This window comes from Lepisosteus oculatus, chromosome 3, assembly GCF_040954835.1.
Source record: "Lepisosteus oculatus isolate fLepOcu1 chromosome 3, fLepOcu1.hap2, whole genome shotgun sequence".
NCBI lineage: Eukaryota > Metazoa > Chordata > Actinopteri > Semionotiformes > Lepisosteidae > Lepisosteus > Lepisosteus oculatus.
Window position 1 is genome coordinate 42,226,603 of NC_090698.1, and position 20,942 is coordinate 42,247,544.

The 20,942-nt window shown below is 36.5% G+C and overlaps 2 protein-coding genes across 5 annotated transcripts in view; both read left to right on the forward strand.

The window, feature by feature from the left end:
* The window catches only part of arsb (arylsulfatase B), a 42,123-nt gene extending 32,290 nt beyond the window's left edge, over window positions 1-9,833 (forward strand). Inside the window, exons 7-8 of the mRNA XM_006626722.3 lie at window positions 7,035-7,166; window positions 8,591-9,833. Of these exons, the coding sequence (XP_006626785.2) occupies window positions 7,035-7,166; window positions 8,591-8,856 (398 nt within the window). The 3' untranslated portion in view covers window positions 8,857-9,833. The remainder of the gene's footprint in view (window positions 1-7,034; window positions 7,167-8,590) is intronic.
* A 10,754-nt stretch (window positions 9,834-20,587) lies between these two features.
* The window catches only part of lhfpl2b (LHFPL tetraspan subfamily member 2b), a 93,087-nt gene continuing 92,732 nt past the window's right edge, over window positions 20,588-20,942 (forward strand). For all 4 annotated transcript variants that reach the window (XM_015365450.2, XM_015365442.2, XM_015365462.2 and 1 more), the window contains exon 1: window positions 20,588-20,860. The gene's annotated coding sequence lies outside the window, so the exon portion shown is untranslated. The remainder of the gene's footprint in view (window positions 20,861-20,942) is intronic.

The window sequence follows — 20,942 nt, forward strand, 5'->3', positions numbered from 1 at the left end:
CCAATTCAGTCATTTAAATTAATACAGCTATTACTACTGCTAAAGCATGCATTTTATTATTCTAAGTAATAAACTGGAATATTTTTCTTTGTAACTTTTGTATTAGTGACGGGTTAGTGGTTTTCAGAAATATAATACCAGCACAATTAGGAGCATTAAAAAGGCCCACTTTTTAAAGTAGTAACATATTTTTAAAACTGGGGGAAATTATGTGCGTGGTAATAGTCTGTAATTTTAGTTCATTGTGGCAAATCATATTTTCTTATTTATGAGTATTTAATCATTCAAAGATCTAATTGAGGGAAAATTGCTTTTAAGATCTCCACAGCCAGTCCTTTTCAATCTGAGTTTTTTTTGTCCTGATACTTCTAAGCCCCTGATAAAATTGTAATATTTGAAACTCTTTAAACTCTTAAGACTTTCAAATACTTTGCAGGAGTTCACACCACATTGATTTTACCCGGAATCCGATCTTTCTTAAATTATTGACAGATGAGTACTTCATAACAAACATCATTATAAAATTTACCCCAAAAAACAGGTCCTCAGGTACAGCAATCTGTAGGAGAGTTACTTCTTCCACTTTTCACAGTGTTGTGGGGTTTGTGTAGGAAACAGGTTTGTGTACAGTAGTTGAAAAAAATAGCCATCCTCTTTGAGCACTATAGTATTATAGTGTATGTTGTTTACTTTCATTTCTATGGAAACAGGATCCCATAGGACAGCTCCAGTTCCAACTCTTGAAACTCCGATCAACTGAGGACAATGCTAGGAAAATTGAGTTTTAGTTACACTCATTTCATCCTGGTCCAGGAATGTCCTCAGAACCCAAAAATCCCTTCTGCAATGTCCAAACTGCACACCATGCTTCTGAGAAGTGTTGCAGGCCCACGTCCCTTCTATTTTGGACCATAAAGATTACAAGTGTTTTCTGTTAATGCTAGAGTTAAGAAGAGGAAGAAAGAAAAAACATCTTCAAACTTCAAGGTCTTTCTATCAGTACTGTAGCCATGACTCTGTTATATGTTAATAACAGTGCACAGAAAATAGCCACACTTTCCACTCCGATGTACAGAGGAGGAGTTCCATTGGGTTTACGTGTTGTTTTTCCAGAGCTTGGCCACTATTAAATATTAGCAATAACAAATGTGCATGGTAGAGAAAAGGCCCCAAACATAGGAAAAACTGAAACTGATAAGCCAGTTGTTTTGGCAGCATGCATAACTCCTTCCTGCTTGGATGTAAAAATACACCATTTGCTCCCTTTCCTTTTGTGTTGAAGTGTTTCCTGCCTCTTGCCATTTTTTAATCAAAAATAATTTCTCCACTCAATTTCAGCTTCAGCAACGGAGAGAAGAACAAACATTCCACTCAGAATGAGCCATTATCATTAGAGTTCAAACTGAAAAATGTTTAAGCTGCAAATAGAATATGGACCCTGTAAGTGCAGAATCACCATTTAATTACTATTTCAGTATGGCTTTGTCAAATTAAATGTAACCACTACCAGGTTTACCAGGGTTTCAATGTATAAATGTGGAGTTCTGTATCCTGTCTTTTTGGTGTTGGCCAAAGTAGTGTACACTATTAGTGAATTCTATCTGACCTCTTCAACCATTTACAAACTGTAATCAAAAGCTTTAAGAACCAGAAGGATTTTGGGCGCCCATGCAGTATTGTGTGGACTGTTGTGTACTGTTTGTTGAAGTTGGTTCTTATTAAAATAAATCCTGTTCTTAGAATTTTGAGATAAGGCCTCAAGTCTATAAAGTGCTCTTGAGGTGTGTACTTAATCATTTATTCTATGGTGGGGCAGAGGAACAAAGAGATAGCTGCAGAAAGGTCTGTTCATTTATAGTGCACAGCTTTAGTTGTTGGTATTTAAGATAGTTTTCCTTATGAGATTGTAAAGAGTTTTTTTTAGGTAGTTTAAAGATCTCTCACAGTTTGAAAGCAAATATGAAGAATCTGAATAGCTCATTCTTTCCTTGGCACTTAACAGAAATGCATTGGCTCAAAATCAGTTAAAACTAACAGTCTCATTTATTTCATACAACATGATGGTGATCTAAGCATTTTCAACAAACAGATTGGACACTGTTGTTTGAAAGCAAACAAAAGCAATTGAATAATAGCTAACATACATGGAAATGGGGCCTCTGTAGGGTCTATGCCTTTTTTTAGAAAGAATGATACATCTGTGTGATTATTTTTATTTGCCGTATCGCCTCAGGTTGCTAATATTTTCTCTGGTCCCATCTGAGTCCATTCATACACAGCCATGTTGGTCCTCAACACACAGTGATGCCACTTCCTGATCAGACCCCCCAGTGAGCTGAGAGGAGCTCCCAGGGTGAGAGCCATCCTTCTGGAATAGGTTGGCCAGTGTGGCAAAGAGGCCTACATTCTCCTGGTTCTTTCTCGTTTTAACCTGTGCTTGATGCCTAACTGGTCAAAATTATCATTAGTTTCAGTCTTTAGCCTTTAATGTGTTGAAGATCACTATTAAACAGTGAAGCACCCAGGGTTCAGCAATACATCTGAAGAGGTCTGTGGTTTAACTACCATTAATAATAGCTGTAATATAGTATTACAGCTATTATTATGACTGTGATAATGGTTTGTTACAGTAATTGCCACTTTTATCTATGACATTAGAACAAAAGAATAAACATGAAGATGGAGATGGGGTGGTGCACGGTAGAAGCTTGATTTATAACCTGCTGTTTACAGTGTGAAAAAGATCAATCAGACAGGCAAAATAAAAAATAATTAAAACAAACAGAACTTCAGCTTGGATCTGAAGTACTCCTCATTTTGTGGCTTTCAGTATTTTATTCCTTTAAGTGGTTAAAAGTGGAACTGTTTTACTAGAGCACATGCTTTTAGTTAGTGCCTCTCCGAGTTATAAAGTGGCTTCTCTTTTGATGATATTGGAAGAAGTTTCTGAAACTGAGTCTGATTGGGTCTGGGCAGCTATATTAGCTGGTGAAAATGGTTTAACAGACCTTTTGCCCTATTCTTCCTGTTACCTTTTCCTTTTCTTGATTTAATGCAAAGGACTATATATGGCTGTGCTACATGGCAAGCAACTGTATTTTATTGTATTTCTAAACCAAATCAAATAAGTCTATAGTTTGCAGTTCAGCATAAACCCCCTAGTAAAAAAATAGCAAAATACAGTGTCAGCAAAATTGAATCAGATATTTATTTTTTAGCATTCATTTTATTTGTTATATTAAAAATGGAAGACAATTCCTTTCATATAATGCTGTACATTTTGATTATACACTGCTTAAAAGCACTTCACTGTTTCCTAACTAAATAGTTAGAAGTTAATGAGAATCATCATTAAGTTTGTACTTATTGATTAATATTAGTAAAGACAATAGTGGGTAGCACATTAAACATCCTATATTGTATACAGTATGCTGTCAAAAATCAGAAAGTGTCGTTTTGTTTTCCTGTTTTGTATGTGTGCCTTTGTACCACTTTTACATGCTTAAATTTATTTGGTGAAGTACTGTACATACCTGACTTGGGTTTCCTCTCTAAGTGGCAATTACTTGTAAACCCACAGGGCTTCTTCAGGGAAATCCAGAATCACATCCAGGGATCAGATTTCATAGATTATAGCTAAGAAACCTTGCAAGGGTAAAATACTCTACCAACCCAAAAGGAGCCGTTCTGTTCATTTCTCTTTCTGACATTTCAGATCAGACTTCTTAGATTGGATGAGGAGTGGTTAACATGTCTGAGTTGGGTGTTGGATTGTTCCCAATTCAAATTCCCTATCCCATCTATTATCTCTTCATTGGAAAAGTTGAGTCCAGATGCTTCAAAGTGTTAGGATTATGTTTGTTTTCACTACATGAGAAAAGTCCTGAACTTTATAGTCATTTGAACTGACTATAGTTCAATTTCTTAACGGCTGTCTGTTTTTAATAAATGCAAATATATGACAAAGCTATGAAAAGGTTCATCGGGCAGAAATTATGGAGACCATATGTGGTGTAATAGCAGGTAATTATTTTGATACAAACACATTTGCCCAAGCAACTAGTAAGCACAGTAAAGAGAGTTAATAAAACCTGATAGCACTATTCTTACTCATTAATATTTGGATCCAGCACCTGGGTTTGTATGTGACTGTGTCTGGAAAGTTTTCAAGCCATTTAATGGGCTTTAAGTACCTGTAAATATGTGTCTGTAAAATAAATTAGGTGTTGACAATGAGATATGAGGTATTACACCTCAGAAATGAGGTATTGCACCTGAGAATTGAGGTATTACATTCCCTCATATTCTGTAGCAATCTGGATATGAACTGTTGTGATTTTTCAACCTTTTATAAAGACTGTTTATAGTGCCTGCCAGATTCACACATGCAATGATATTAAAAAAAACTACATCACATAATAAAATGAGTTCTAAAAATACTGTACTATAATAATAGCATGATCCAGAGCAGAGTCATGTTGGTCATAAATAGTAAACTGAATTCTTAAAAAAACACAAGGTTGATTCTGCTCTATGGAAATGTAATGAAAGCCATCAGAACTGTATAGAGGCCTCCGACGGTGTTTCTCTGGAGGTTATAAAGGGGTAACATTAACAGTAGTAATGTTGATCTTCATGGTTTAGGTCATGGAGCACTCTGAAGAATGCACGGCTATAAAAATCCACAAAAACCTGACACTTTCTGTTGTAGTGTCAATTATTAAGAAATTTAAGGGAACAAGTATAGTTGAAGCCAGGAAGAGGAAGCACAGGCTGTGAACAAGTGTTCATGTGCTAAAGAAGGGAACCATGAATCTAATGGCAAAGAGCTGTAGATCTCCAGCTTCATTCAGCCGAGCCTGTGTGAATGTTCACGGCTGAGTTGCAGGGATGAAGCCTTTTCCTGATTTCTAATACAAAAAAAGGTGACTCATATTTGCCAAACATATCACTGACAATTGAATCCAATCCTTATGGTTAGATGAAATGAAGACAGTGCTTTTTGGCATAGAAAATGGTGATGCTCTTGTTGAGAAAACATTCAGGTCCACTGTGAGATTCCAACCTCAGTTGCCACCTCTTCTACTTGGATGTGACAATCCAGTTTTAGACCTGCAATCTAATAGTCCTTGATAAAATCTGAAGGGACTACAGACTCTGGATCATCTTTGAAAGACTCATGTCTGTGTTTGTCATACGACTGTCTGGTTTAGTACAGTTCAGTATTTGGGCACTCCATCTCCATACACATCCATAATTCAATGGTTCATTTCAGCAGCTGTATCACTGTCCTTGACTAGATGCTTGATGATACCTCTGTGCTCGATTTTACTGTGGTACTGTACATGTTTTTGGAGGTACAGCCTCACTCTAGCAGTTGCCCTTTTGAAAAGAGCCTATACATTACTGCCAATACATTGTTGTTGTAATATCCCATCAGCAAGCAAGGGGTGCAAGGCAGGATACACTCTGGATGGGAAACTAGTCCATCACAAGACACACACAGACACAAACACACACACTCTCACCAGGGCCAGTCTTCCCAAAAGCCTATTAACCTATCTCCTTGGACTGTGGGAGGAACCCAGAACTCCTGGAGGAAACCCAAACAAACACTGGGAAGAACATACAAACTCCACACATATAGCACCCCAGGAATTGAGCCCAGGGCCCCAGTGTTGTGAGGCAGCAATGCTAACTACTGCACCACTGCATGGCGCCCCAGCCTGTGCATCATTATTCAAAAAATTATTAGTTTCTCAGATCTGCATTACAAGACAGGCCTCCTCTGAAATATCATAGTTTATGGTTTAATGAAACATCTATATATATAATTTAAAAGACCCTGGTAATACTGTATAACCTTGTATAATCTGCCACCTTGTAGCCAGATACTTCCATCAAAAGCTAAGATCAGCTGGGCTTGGTCAGTACTGGGATGGGAGATTTCTGCAGGTTGTTGGTATAAGTGGTGTTCTGGGCTAGAGGACTCATTAGTAAAACTGCTCATAGAAAGAGATAGGAATATAGTTAGAGCTCAGACAGGACCAGGATTTTTTGTTTTGTGGTTTAGTTATATTTTCCTCACACTGTAAATTAAATAGAACTGTTCTTACCTCACAACTTAATTTTGTGTGTTTTCCCTGAGACATGCCAAAAATCTATTCTGGCATCCTGTATCTGGGTTTGCCAAAATGATTAGCAATGAATTTTCACAATTTCACAATTTCAGATGCATATTTTACCAAGTTCATTTTGTTCTTTGCATAATAACTAAAGAGCTTTTAAATTCAGCAAAATATCCCTTCATTTTGTGTGTTGATGAACAAAATTTCTAGATTATGAAAGGGATTTCAAAAAGGGATATTCATCACTCTTATTTCAGTTTTTCTCTGTAGTACAATACATGATATGTATCTTTTCAGTTCCCAATTATTAACCATTTTTGCTTTATCATGCATTTATCTTATCAATGTATAAATATATATTTAACAGTTCCCTAAATATTCAGACAACCTAAGATGTCTGATAATAAGGTTTAAAACATAATACTATTTTCTTGTGTATGAAAAACACTTTTAGAAAATAATAGATGGCTTAAAACTCTTATAATATGAATGAATGTAGGATTAGTAAAAGTGTTGTTTCTTTACTGAAATTCCTGTGTCATCTTTTATAAAACTCCCTTCTGGCAGCTTCCCTGCCTTCTCTATATGAAATAAATAGTTCTTTTGTGTCATGTTTATGTTAATGATGTACAGACTTACCCCAGGCCATCAGAGCCTTCTGAGACATGTAGAGACAATTTATTAATTATTGAATTTGTATAGGAGTTTCTTCCCTTAAGGTCATTTGTTAAAGCCTCGGATCGTGTCAGTTTACTTTCTGCAAAGCCTCTGTTCAATGGGCGTTTTATTTCATCCTTATCTACGTGATGTTGTTTGTTTGGGAATATCTAAGCAATCTCACATTCAACTCAAATGTTGGAAGGAATATGGACTATAGATTGTCAGCTGTTTCTGGCTTTTCTGCAGGTCCTGGCAGAGTCTCCGAATTAACTTTGGCATCAAATCTTGGTCAAGGCATGTGGAGTAACTCTAGATTCAATGTTTCAATTCATGCTGCCATACGCTACCAGAACTGGAAACTGCTAACAGGATACCCAGGTACTGTACAGACTATTCATTTGCTATATCCTTACCTTTGCTGATAATGTTCAAAACCAACCATACAGGAGATAAAGACTAGTATGTAATTACTTTTCACGAACAACTGTTGAAAAAAATCCAAACTAAAATGTTGATATTCCCCCTATGTCTAGACTTGGTGTATGCAACACCTTTGGCAGCAATAATACATATTTAGGATACAGTATGTCTCTTAACAACTTCAGCCACCAGAATAGTTTTATTTTCACCCATTCGTCTTTGCAAACCTGCTCAAATTCTGTCAGGTTGTTTGGGGATCATTGATGAACAGACATTTTCTTGACTTGCTAAAGATTTTCTGTTGGATTCAAATTGAATACTTTAGCAAAGCACAGTAACTGAGGTACAACAAGTACCTCAATGCCTTGTAAATGCTTGAAGCACACCACAAAGTAAAACTGAACACCACAAAGGCATTAATTTTATTAGCATTGTACATTGTCAATAAAAGTAAATGAATGTTATTCACATGCTTTCAAAGTCCATGAATGTATTTATTTAAGTACATACAAAAAACATGGAGTAAGGAGTGCAGGCAGTTTCTGAATGTTATTTCTGACCTTCTTCTAACATAGAAGAATGAACCTTTACTTCACAACTGGTAGATGAAGGGAATAATTTCTGTTATGTGGGTGATCAAGGAGATGATGTTTCAAGTGGAACAGCAGTGTGAAGCTCAAGCATAGCCTGGTTAATGTGATTCAGATCCACAAAATCCTACACGTTCTGTTTATGCAATGTGATGCTCATGTATACAGCTTTGTGTTTAATATTCTGAGACAGATGTTTCAAAGAAAATGCAAAATAAACAGAAATGGAAGAGAACAGTTGGGGTTAGCGTATTGGATGTTTTTATTGTTGTAGGTGTCACAATCAAACTCCGTTCGAGGAATCACTTTGTTCTACACTGTTTTCCTTTGAATTGAAAAAAAGCCTCTCTTTAGAGAACTAGGGTGGCATAAAGATGTCTGACATGTAAAACAGGTGAAAACATGCAACAGATTATGTGTACTGAATATGATTTAGTTTTCTTTTTTTTTTGGAGTGCTCTTCCTTGTTTGAATCTCTTCTAGTTTTAGCATACAGTGTTTCTCATTAGGTCTCAGAAAGGTACCAGATTGAATCTGTAAGAATTATATGTAACCATTGAATCCACAATACTCAATACTCTTTTTTGTAATTGTTAATATACTTTCATAACTTGACATGTTTTGAAGATGAAAGTCTCCCTGATGAGGTCATTAATTCCACAGTTAAAGGGTGTTCTTCCTACCAGTAAACATCTCATTTCATTTCTTTACCCAAGCAGACCGACATCTTCATTTTAAGCTTTCAAAAAGCTTATTGTTTTAAATGACATGGAAATTATTCTGTCTTTTTAGGCTGTGACTACTGGTTCCCTCCCCCTGAGCTTAGCAACAGTTCCAAGATTCACAAACCTGTAACCCCGCTGAAAAATGTGATGCTCTTCGACATTGAGGCTGACCCAGAAGAAAGACATGAGATATCTGAGAAGAACCCAGAGGTTGTGGACCATCTTCTCAGCAGGCTCCAGCACTACGAGAAGAGCTCTGTGCCGGTGGTGTACCCTAATGAAGATAAACAGTGTGACCCGGGGCCTGCAGGAGCCTGGGGCCCTTGGGCCTAGACAAAGAGAAAAAATCATTTTTAATGCACTGAAATTATTTTTTTCCCCATTAATTCAGACAATATATGCAACAATTTGGAGGGGGAAAATATTTTTATTGCATAACCAGAATAGATGAGAAATGGAAATATTTTCTTACTGAAATATGCAGCCCCCAGAGTTAAAACTCTGTAGAATATATACAGTAGGTATATTCTCTATAGCTGTGTCACCTTTCCACTTTCAAATTTGAGGATTTTCGCCCATTCTGACTTGCAGATTTGGATGCTGAGCGTTGCTGAACCACAGACATGTCCGTCCACAGATTCTCAGTGAGAGTCCAGTCTGGACTTTGACTGGGAGACTCATGGACATTCACCTTCTTGTTCTGAAGCCACTCCAGTGTGTCTTTGGCTGTATGCTTGTGGTCGTGGTCATGTAGTCTAAATATTTTGCTGACTGAAGCAGGTCACTTCAAGGACTTGCCTGTATATGGCTCCATTCATTGTTCCATCTATTCTGACAAGTGCCCCAGTCTCTGACACTGAAAAGATCCCTGAAAGATCATACCGCCACCACCATGCTTCATAGTAGGGTTGGTGTTATACAGTTTTTCTTTAATCTCTTTCCTAAATCAAAATGGGGTGAATATTTTCTGAAGGCACTCTAAGAAAGACTTGAAAGGCTAGGTTGTATTTGTGGGGAAAACTGTGAATAGAAATTATTTGTCCAGTAGCACTTTGTGAAATTTCCTTTTGAAAACTCAACTAGTTAACTATATTGAAACAAGTACTGCAGGCAGTGTCTCCTTGTTTATGGGTTATGGAAATATATTATTAATGTTTCAGTCACTGTATTTAAAGATGGTAACTTCATGATGTGGGTAATGGAGATTCCAATTAAACACAGCCTGTGTGGTGTAACATCCCCATGTTTAACCCCTGGCCCCTGGCCATAAATTTCTGTTTAAACAATAAAATTACTGTGCACTGTGTAAAGTGGGTTAGTGTGTTAATGCTCCTTGTTCTAATTCAGAAACAAAATCTTAATTTTTACCTCAGTATCTCAGTATCTCTATCACAACAACTGCTACTGGTGAATAGCCAGTAACTGTACTGTTTTTATGGGTGGGAAACAAGTAATTTACATCTTCTGAGAGACTTCTGTTCAAATAAGATTTATGACAGTTATAGTTTTCTTAAATCTGTGCACTTCACAGACCCATGTTACATGTTTGTAACAATATAAGGCATGTACTGTAAGGCAATAAGGCAATGTAAGGATAATTTCTGCATACAAGTTATCAAGAGCATACAAAAGGGTGCAGATTAGAGGATGTCATACTGCTCATCTAACTGCTTTGGTTACTCTTAGCTATGTGATCCAAGGATGTCATCCAGCATTTTAAATGAAAGAAGCTAGTGTATCATCTTCAACAACATGGCTTCAACTCCCATTCCTGATTTCATATACACTAGAATCATGTTTCCCTATTGATTCTGATAAAACCCAATTGACATTGTGAATTACTTTTATTACTTGTGCCTTTGGATTGATTGTTTGGAGGTTTAATGGTCTAAGGATTCATTTTGAAGTAGGGGACTTTCATAGTCCTGATGGAATTTATTATGTAGATAAAACAAAGGCCCCAGAAGAACAAAAAACAAAATGCTGTGGGTCATGGATCTTGTACAGGATTTATGAGAAGAGCAAAATTAAAATTTGCATTCACGGTTATTACACATACTGTATAGTGCAAGACGTCACAATAAACAGAAGTGCTTGTTGCACATTTTTCGTGAATGGGAGCTTGTTGTCAAAAGGGGCGTCACTGTGTCAGTGTGTAAAGGATTGGTGACATCCTGGAGGACAAATAGACTGGATGGTGTTGCATTACTAGGATCTATCTGATTTTATTATGGCCAATTAAAGTTTATTGTGGCCCAGAACTGCGGGAGTACCTCCACATTGCCTATTTGCGAAATGAGATTCACAGAAGTATCTGTGGGCGTAAACCACCACAACATGAAGCATAATTCTAGCACATATTGTGTTGCAGAACACCATGATCATTTGAAACATCTACACATGTACAGTAGGGACTTGAGCAGTGAGCCTATGACATGACTGTGATTCACTGATGGCAGAACCACTGCAGGAGTGAACTGCTGAATCAGCAGTGATGGTGATTTTGAAGAAGGGACACATTTGGTTTTCCTTTCACATTATTACACATACATCCAGGTTGAACAAAACCAAATCTTTCTTACAAATTCGTTGACTCTTTCAAGATTTGTAGTTTTAAAAACTTAAAATACCTTTCACAAAGCCTGGAGCAAATTATGTTTCTTGACAACAACACCCTTTCCCTTAACTATATACACTATACCGATTATATATTTTTATCTCGATTAACTAAATGAAATACCTAATTGTAACCTTAAATTGTAATCAAAATCAAAAGGCATGAATGCAATCAACATATTTTAGTTTTTCCTCAGAAGTATGCACTTAGAAAAGGTGTGCACATCATTTTCAATTCAACAAAATGATAAATCACACTTGTAGGAAGGGAGTGAATACTTTTGCAAAGCACAGTATATGGAAAGAATAAGTGACGGACTGAATATGCTTAACGGAACATTCTAAGTCCTCTAAATCACAGAAGCTTTTGACAAATGTTTCTATATGATTTCTCAGACTTGTCAGTATCTGTATCATCAATCAAAGAGGCCTTCTTGTAACCCTTATGCAACATACCAACATACCTTCAAATTACTCACCTTTCTGTCACGAGTATTGGAATAGTGTAACAGCTTTTCAAAATGTGCTGTGAGTCAATCCCTTCAGCATCTGAAATGTACAACATGCTTAGGGGTGTAAACCTGTTTGAGCAAAAGCTACATAATCAGCTAAATTTGTGGCATCAAACCAAGGTATCACCCACAAAAACTAGTTTAAGTGCACCATATTTGAGATAACATAATAATCTTCAAACATTTGTATGAGGCACAATCCATGTATTTTTAATGGAATACTTGAACTTTGACCTGCAGTGTAATTCCCTAAACTGCCATTCAAATAAAGTGGAATAATTACCCCGGCATGCTATGATCTCTGAGCAGCCTGCGAAAAGCCACTCGCCAGTAGCACAAAGGGCAGAGTCTTACTTGGCTGTCGAATGTGACATCTGTGTCAGAAGGATTGTAAAACTTGTAAAGCTGTGGATCTGTGGCTGGGAGGCGAGTTTGAATTACATTTTCGGGCTGTTCATAATCCCCAGATTTCAGTTAATGTAAATTTTACGTGTCTTTGTTCATTGCTGTTTTATATTTATTAACAGTATAATTAATATTTGTAATTTAGAATAATAAAATTTAACACTTGTAGTAAACACATTTATAGCTTCTGTAAGACAAAAAAGGTAAAGACAATTTTGATTTTGGCAAGAAATGTTAGCTTTTATTTAGAGTTATAATTGATATAATATTTATATTTATACCACTTCTTAAAGTAAAATGGTGGATTTCTCATTTGAAGCCCTTTATACAGTAGCCTGCCAGTTACAAGTGCAGTGAGTGAAGCAAACTAGTATAGAATACTGTGGAAGTTGTTAACCTGGCATTCTTGATGTTTCTCTAATCCTTCTAATCTTAATGAGATTTTTGGATGAAACAATACAAATAACTGAAAATAACCACATGGCCTGCTTCCAGTTTAAAACTTGTGTTTCTGTGAATGTTTGACCACATTCTATTTTCTGATCTTAAAGAGACCCATCACCATTATTGTACCGTATATGCACATTTTATTCAAGTATGTTTGAATTATTTAAAATAAAATTCATCTTGTTTGATAGTAACATTTTCTGGAATCAGGATCTACTAAAGAAGACTACGACATTTTCATATGATTTTGTACTTTAAGGTGTGTGGACCTACAGGCCCAGGATCAGGAACTTAAGATAAAATTGATGCAATCGGTGGCTGAAAATCAAATTAAAACAATTTGCATAGTAATTTCAGAGCCAGAATGGCATAAATTATTCCCATAAAAAGCATTTGCACCCTCAACCACTAGCTAATACTAAAAACCAAAGCAACAATTAAAGAGATAATGCTATTAATATTAATGGAAAAAAAACATGTTAGACTACTAGACTACTATTTTAGTTTCTTCCAGTTGTTTCTGGTTGTGGTTTGCACTTCCTCACAGTAATTCAAAATGCCCCAACAGCTAAAAGTTTAGAGATGCACATGGGTTCTCTTCCACTGGCCCCCAGGAAATTGAAATAGAATTAACAGCAATTATTCCTCTCAAAAGGTCGAACTGGGGTTTGAGAACAACTGAGCTTAAGGAACAATAGGAATGTATATAGCATATACACAACATACAGTAACAACTGTATGGGTCCAGTACTTATCTGAGTTATTAATGCCTCACAGTATATTTAGTACTCATGATGAAAGCCTGAGACGTATTCGAGTTTGTGAGTGAATCTGTTTCTTATTTAGAAAAATACAAGATGGATTTTGGCATTCTCCAGCTACATTCATATGATCGCCATGAGGAATGTGTCAGGTTTTGGTGATATTTCAGCTGTCACTGCGATTACCCTGAACTGTACAGCCAGAGTGGCATGTCTGAATTGTGATGCCTAGCATGATGTATAGTAGGTCATTATAGGAGTGTCTTGTCACACTAATGATCTGTCTGCTCCTAGACATCAAAGGCCTGTAGGATCAACATTGCTAGAAGAGTTACAAAATGAAAAATTAACATACATGAAAAAATGCATTCCTAGTTATGCGATGTCCTATTATAATATCATATTTTTAAAAGATTAGGATTTTTAATAATGTAAAACACAATAGTGCATACTGTAGATTTCTCTTAAAATTTACAGTTGTCAGTGTATTTAAATGACTTGGCTTAGAAAAATAGTTTTTACCTCCAAAAATTGCTTAAAATGACATTTTTTTTCAATATGAGCATATAATGAGATCCATTCATTCATGCAAGAAACAATCTCACAGTATCATTGTTCCACCAACTTTCCCCCACCTCTCTCCTTATTTTATTCCATATATCAGTAATAAAATGATGAAAGCCTGAAATGTATAGAGATCAATGGCTTAAGGCACTGAATTGTCTATGGAATAAATTACCCACATCCTTTGGAGACTCTGCGACCACTGACATTTTTAATGTGCGGAAGGACATATTTATTTCTAAAGCTTTATATGTATATGTTTGTCTCCTTCTTGGTTTTGTCAGTCAGGTTTCTTGCCTTTTTTTGCCCGTTTTCCTTCTTTTCTGAAGCCCGTTTCTGCTTCTGTTGCAATATGATTTTGAATCATGTCAAGCACAATGGTTCAGAGTTATCTAAAATGTTAGACTTGTAAGTGTCTAAATTGGATCTTACACTCTTTGGATGTACATTTTGGATCATGAGTAAATTCTGTCATTGAATGTGTCAAACCAATTATTGCCCAGTTTCACTTGTAAACCACTTCAAGGGCTACCATTAGCTAGAAAAACAACCAACTCTTGCTTGGTTGCTTTCAGTTTTATGTAAGCCTGATGACAGTGACTGATGGGTGACTGACCTCTCTCTCCTCAGACCTATATCCTGTTGATTACTTAAGGAAACAGTCCCCTGAGACAGCCAGCAAGTTTATCTTCAGCACAGCACTGTCCCTTGGCTATTCCAACTAACAGAGACAGCATCAGTAATACTGGGAGGGAGAAGTTTCTTATATCAATAAAAATGATCATAAACACAGGTACTGTGGGATTACTCTTGTATTACCAGCTCAGAGGAAACAATAAATGCAAAGCTTTGAGACAGGAGAATTACAGTAGATTTTCAATTTATAAAAATATGTGTGTCACTCCAGTTGTTTTGTTTTCAGGAATTTAATAAGTTCTGGCAATTCTTAGCCTAAAATATCAATGGAATCCTGTTTTAATTACCACATTGATTGGGATTTCATGTCCTACAAACTGTCTAGATATTGCATTTTTAACAATCCTTCAAAAATCTAGGAGCATCTGTTTTCTGTTTGGAGGAAAAACTGAAAATTAAATTAATTTGATTGCTGTGTGAATTCCTCACTGGGAGAAGGATGATGAGGATGAGAATGATGTTCAATGTGAGTTCTGCACTGTGATTTTATCCATGTTCCTTCATTGAAGAGAGTAACATGGGGAGTGTTCACGTTAAAGAAATGTGTGTGACTGCTCCTCTTATTTTTCTCAGAATAAGTGCATTAAGACCAAGCCTTTTATAATCTCTGCACAATAGCAATCTCTCCTGTTTGTGTTTCAATAATCCTCACATAACTTTAACACATGACTTACCTTTATAATATCTCTTAATGTAACCTTAACAGCTGACTTACCCCTCACTCACAATGGTTTTATACAGCCCATCGGATGCAGAGGAATGTTTGGTATGAGACTCTTGAGTGGCCTCTAGTACTAGGCTACTGAGATATTCTCTCAACAATGTTTCACAGTCATTAAGAAGCCTTCACAGCCGTCACCTCAGCTGAAAGTGAGGTAAGGTAAGAAGGTCTTGGCTTCCTTTGGTTCAAAGGGACATCACCTAAATCTTAGAATGGAGCTCTCGTTTGTGTGGGTTGTCTTGAAAAAATTGTTCATTTTTTAAAAGCCATTTGCAAAATAAATCTGAAACTGTCTTAAATCTGAAATAAAGCTTATCGATATATAAAACAGTGATAAAAAAAACAATGGGGATGTAATTGTTTCTTTTGCAAAAAAGAAATATGAACTCATTGGAATTGCAAAGCTAAACAACACCTGACAGGATTTCTTCTTGTAAATAAAACATGTAAAACATTTTGATTCATGTTTATGTGCCAGTATTTCCCAGGTTCGGTAGGAGGAACACATGCTTTCTAGATGAACAATAGATATGTCCAAGGCCTAATGTAAATATCAGACTCAAAATATGCCCAACTCTCATTCTGTGAAGACCCAATCTGAATCTTAACTGTTTACTCAGCTGGAATAGAAGAATTAGATATGTATTTTTTTAGGTTTGACCATCCATATAGTTTTACACTAATACTGGCGCTGCTCTTAAACTGGAATTTCAAACCCGACACTTCTGCTGTCTTCTTGATATTGCTTGTAAAAACAGATTAGCAACATCTTTCTTTTAGATTGACCAGCACAGCTTGGAATGTGAAGAACTCAGTCTTCAGCCCTTGTCCTGCAGCTCTTTTTCAAATGAAACCAGAGCCTTGAACAATTGAGAACTCTGTAACATTGCTATAATGTTGGCCAGCTTGTGTATAAAAGGCAAAGGTACCTAAAATTTAAAATTTCACTCTATAGGTTTGTACGTGATTTATTTGTGTGTTGTTAAAAAACATGAGTAGTGATTACTGTTTGTGCCTTTAAACACAGATAATAGCTTAAGTGATCACAGATATTCTTCAAGAATTTTATGTATATAGTTGAAGATGAATTTTTTCAAATAAGGACACAAGCTTCCCTTGACTAAAGCTTTAGTTCCTCATCCCGTTTTTATTATGATGTCCTCTTTCCTTGTTTGCTTCTTCCTTTTTTGAATTTTGAAAGTAGTTATTGATTTTCTATCATGTGTTTCCAATTCGGCATTTCCAGTTATAAATTGACTAAAACTGCACTCAATGGGAATATTTACTGCTTGAGATATTAGATAATAACGGGGATTTGACAATTTAATGTTAACGCTGTTAATATGTTTTATTTACTGGCATGCATAAGAGGTTTAAAAGACTCACCAGTCTTATATGATGTCAGAAGTAGAAGAAGGTCCCTTTCAAGCATGACTTTTTTACCCAAATTACTGAGATTGTGAAAAGCACTATTTTATCACAAAGACGGGTTTAATTTGGTCATGCAGGTAACCACATTCAGTAGAAACTTCAATGCATTAAAAGTACCATAGTCCATGAATTATAAAATTAATTTTAGTTAGTTCATTTTAACTCCCTTACCACTACTGATCACTCTGTGATCCAATAGTAAACAGAGTGTGGTTTCCAATAGTAAACCACAAGGTCTACAGACTGCATGTGCTTAACATTTTTGCTTTCTTTTTCTTTCTGGTATTGTTTTCCTAACATACAAATTATATTTTCCCTTCAATACCAAAGGGAAAAAAAGGAATTTTCATTTCCCACACTTCATAATTTGTATTTAGAGAGAAATTATTTCTCTCATCAAGGATACCACAGTCACAGACTCAATAGAGACTTAAAGGAGATGAAAGGGGTTGATGTCATAGTGCTCTTAACTCCCTCTGAGTGGTATGTGAGTTAAAATGTCCCATACTTCAGCAGATACTGCATGTCCTTGAATATGTTTTGACTCTTCAGAAACAAAAAAAGCTCAAAGAGGCTTATCCTTACGAACAGTAAAGTACATGGATATTAGAATCATAGAAAAAGAATATTTACTCCAACCAATGTTGTACTACATTATTATTGCCACTCAAATGCTCTCAAAGGGAAATTAAAGGGTCTTTTGCACAATGATGGGTTTCTTGACAAAGCAAAGCGTAGATGGGATTTGAATCAGCTGTGATTAGATGGAAGTTTTTCGGGGTTAAGTGAATTTGTTAGACTGCAGTCAAAATAAAGTTGACTAGAACAGACAGCCAGCACTGTTGCTCCCCTCCATTCACAATAAACAAACAGCACTGGAGCCACGGAGCTTCCTTATCTCAGCCTTGTCAAGGGATCAGCTCAGGCTCTGTGCACATTTTCTCGTAGTGTTACATGATATGCCTGTATTTTTCATTCAGTTCTGTGGGGTTTTGCCATGGCAGTCTGAAATAACTAAAACACACTGCTAAAAGAGGAAGACAGAAGATCACATCTATGTATTCTAAATGTTAAATCTATTCAGTGAACACTACAGATGTATAATGGTAAAGTAAGTCTGGACTATGAAATATCTTACTTAACTTTTGATGGAATATTTTATTTTCCTTACTGCTTTTCTCTGTGATGAAAGGAATTGTATTATTTTTATTAGGTGCCTTTTCTTAGGTAAATCATTATTATAGGCCCTGGTTGTTTTTTTTTTTTGGGGGGGGGGGCAGTTATGCAGGCAGTATGGTGAATAGAATCACTGTATTATAGCTCTTCGGTCCTGGGTTCAATTATAGATAGAAACACCTTTTGTGTGGAGTTTGCATGTATCCACATTTAAATATGGGTTTTCTCCAGGTAATATGGTTAACTCCCCCCTTCCCCCACAATGCAAAGACGTGCTGGTTGGGTTAGCTGGTGTCAAAAATTGTCTCTGTGTGCATCCTCATCAGGGTGTACTTTAGTCCTACCTTGTGCTCTTTTACTCTGGAACAGGTATTAGGTTACTGTGATCTTTACAAGGAAGCAACTTTTTGATAATGGATTAAGTTTGCTTTTCACCTCATCAGGTTATTTTCAATTAATACTTTAAATCTAGTGGCTAGTGGCTGAAGAGAAAGTGAGTGTCACTATTTTAGAATCCATTGCACATAAAAAGGGTCACACAACTTAATTTCTCTTCTCTGGGCAAATAAGAAATTAAGGTACATCTCAAAAGGAAGATAAGCGATTTGATTATCTTGTGGTTTTCAGAGATTACATACCGGGTTCAGTGGTTAGATGTAGAATATCTTCTAAATGTTAAAACTTCTGCCAGGATTTATAGGAAGATTCAGATTAAGGGTTCTTGTATTTTTAAAATAATGTCAAAAACATTGTCTTTTAAGAGGTTATTTTCTTAGTGATCTGTGTCATGAAAACTATGCCATTGCTTACTACAATAAACAGAACATTACCATTAATTAATAATATACTTAATCACGACATAACAAATAAGGTAAAAATAAACTGTAAAAATACTGTATAATCTGTATACTTTTTTTGCCTTCCAAAGATATGCAAAAGGTAAACACTTCATTGTGTTTAAAAGGCCACTGTGTTCCTCTTCGAGCTGAGCAGAGCAGATTTACTTCATTCCTGTTTCAAACAGTAACCCAGGCTGCTATAAGTGACATCAACAAGCTGTTGTGGCTTCAGAGGCAGAACAAAGGCAGTCACAGAGACATGCCTCTTTTTTCAAAGTGTGTGTTTTGTCACCCATATATCCTTGAGTAAAAAATGTCTGCAAGGCTGGTGTTTTTTGACATGTTCCCGTGCTCTAACATTATTCTAATTTAAAAAAGTAAAACAAATATGGTTCTTTTCACACTATACAGCATAATGTAACTACAGCTGAACAGTTTCTGACAAACATACAATGTCCGATGTACACTGTCACACAATTTTATTAGAAGTGATGTACCTTCTTCCCAGTTAAGACAGTCACGCAATAATATTATATAGTGTGATTTAGAGAATAGAGGTAAAGGAGTGAGATACTTCCAAAGAGTTTGCCAGAAATTCTAGAAAACATCATAAACCTTTCTAACCTTATGATCACTCTGATATCACAAACTTGTGGCGTGCATGTGGGAAATAGGGCTTGTAAACATGCACAAAGAAAAGCATTTTCAATTTCATCAGATTGTGATGCAGACTTCAACATGTGTAAGTACTGTCAAATGGAAAAGCGTTACAATGATCAAAGCTAGCCAATCTTCCTCTCTTTGTGCCATATGAAAGATGTATAACACATTTATTAGGTGAAGCTCCTCATGAAGCAGCCAAGTGTTAAATGTCTTTAATAGCTTGTCTGCATTCTTATCAAATGCAGTTACTACAGTTGGACAGGCGTTACATTTTTTAAAAGTGTGACAGAAACATGGTACCCTAACATGAAGTAACATTAATTAGTGGTTTTCCTTTCCTTAAACAGCAGATCCCTCTTTGCAATATCTTGAATGCAAAGCTAGTAGCGACAAAATGCACTTTGTAAAACAAGGCAGAGTTCATGTGCTGTGATAGACTATTTTATCTTATTATGCAAATTCATTGCCTTTTGTTCATCCCACCTGTCGATTTTCTGAAACTCTGGCTTACAAAGGACATGGCAAAAAAACCCTGTTACAACAACAATAAGATGTGGACAATGCAATACTGTAGAACTTGGGCCTCCAAAAAAAGTTAGAATCCTCAACTCATATTAGATAGATAAGACTTTATTGATCCTGTAGGGAAATTGATGATATTACTATATTGCTAATGCACTGTTTTTACCCTTGTTAGGCATCCTAATTCGTTATCTTTAGCTACATTTCGCAAAAAATGCATAATGCATTTCTAACTATTCTATCACATATGTGTCAATCCAGCATATTCATCCTATGACATCGAGCAGGAGCATAACCCAGTTGCAGGAACAGGGTGCAAGGCATGATTACATCCTGTAAGGAACGACAGTTCATCAAAGGACACACAAGCAGACAGGGACACTCGATTTAGAGACACCAATTACCCTGACCAGACTGTCCTTTGAAGCTCACAAAATCCAAACATACAGAATCCAAAAGCTGTGAGACAACAGTACAAACGTGTTAAATTAGAATTGCACTAGACTGAAAGCGACCCACGTTTCGATGTTTCAAGGTATTTTTTGTGAGCTGATCCTCGGACACCCTGCTCCCTCCTACCCCACCAGTCCTTTGCCTTCCCTTTGGGGGTCACTCTTCCCGTTTTTGACAGACGAGCGCAATGGGGGAAGGGACAGAGGAGAGAGAGAAAGAGTTGTGACTGCGAGTTGAGGACTCGACGTCAGTCTGTGGGCAGGCACTGGAGATTCAATGTGTGTGTGAGGCAGTTAGCAAGCCTCTTTTCTTATTCAGTGGTCACTGAGAAAGCGTGGGGGAGGGAAAACGGTGAGAGAAGGGGTAGTGAGGAAAAAAAAAACCAACATAACGTACAGTCGTACACAAAATTACCAAGCAGTAGTCAGGAACTCGAGGAATTAATCGTGAAGTGCGTGCAAGTCGTGGATGTGGAAATCTCATATGCATTCATTCATTACTGGGATTCGCCGCAGCTGAAAGCCACACATCGTAAGTATAAAAAAGCAGCAACGGCACTGACCTAACTCTCATTGCTTTTACTCGTTTGTTAAGAGTTCAGTTGTCGGAGATA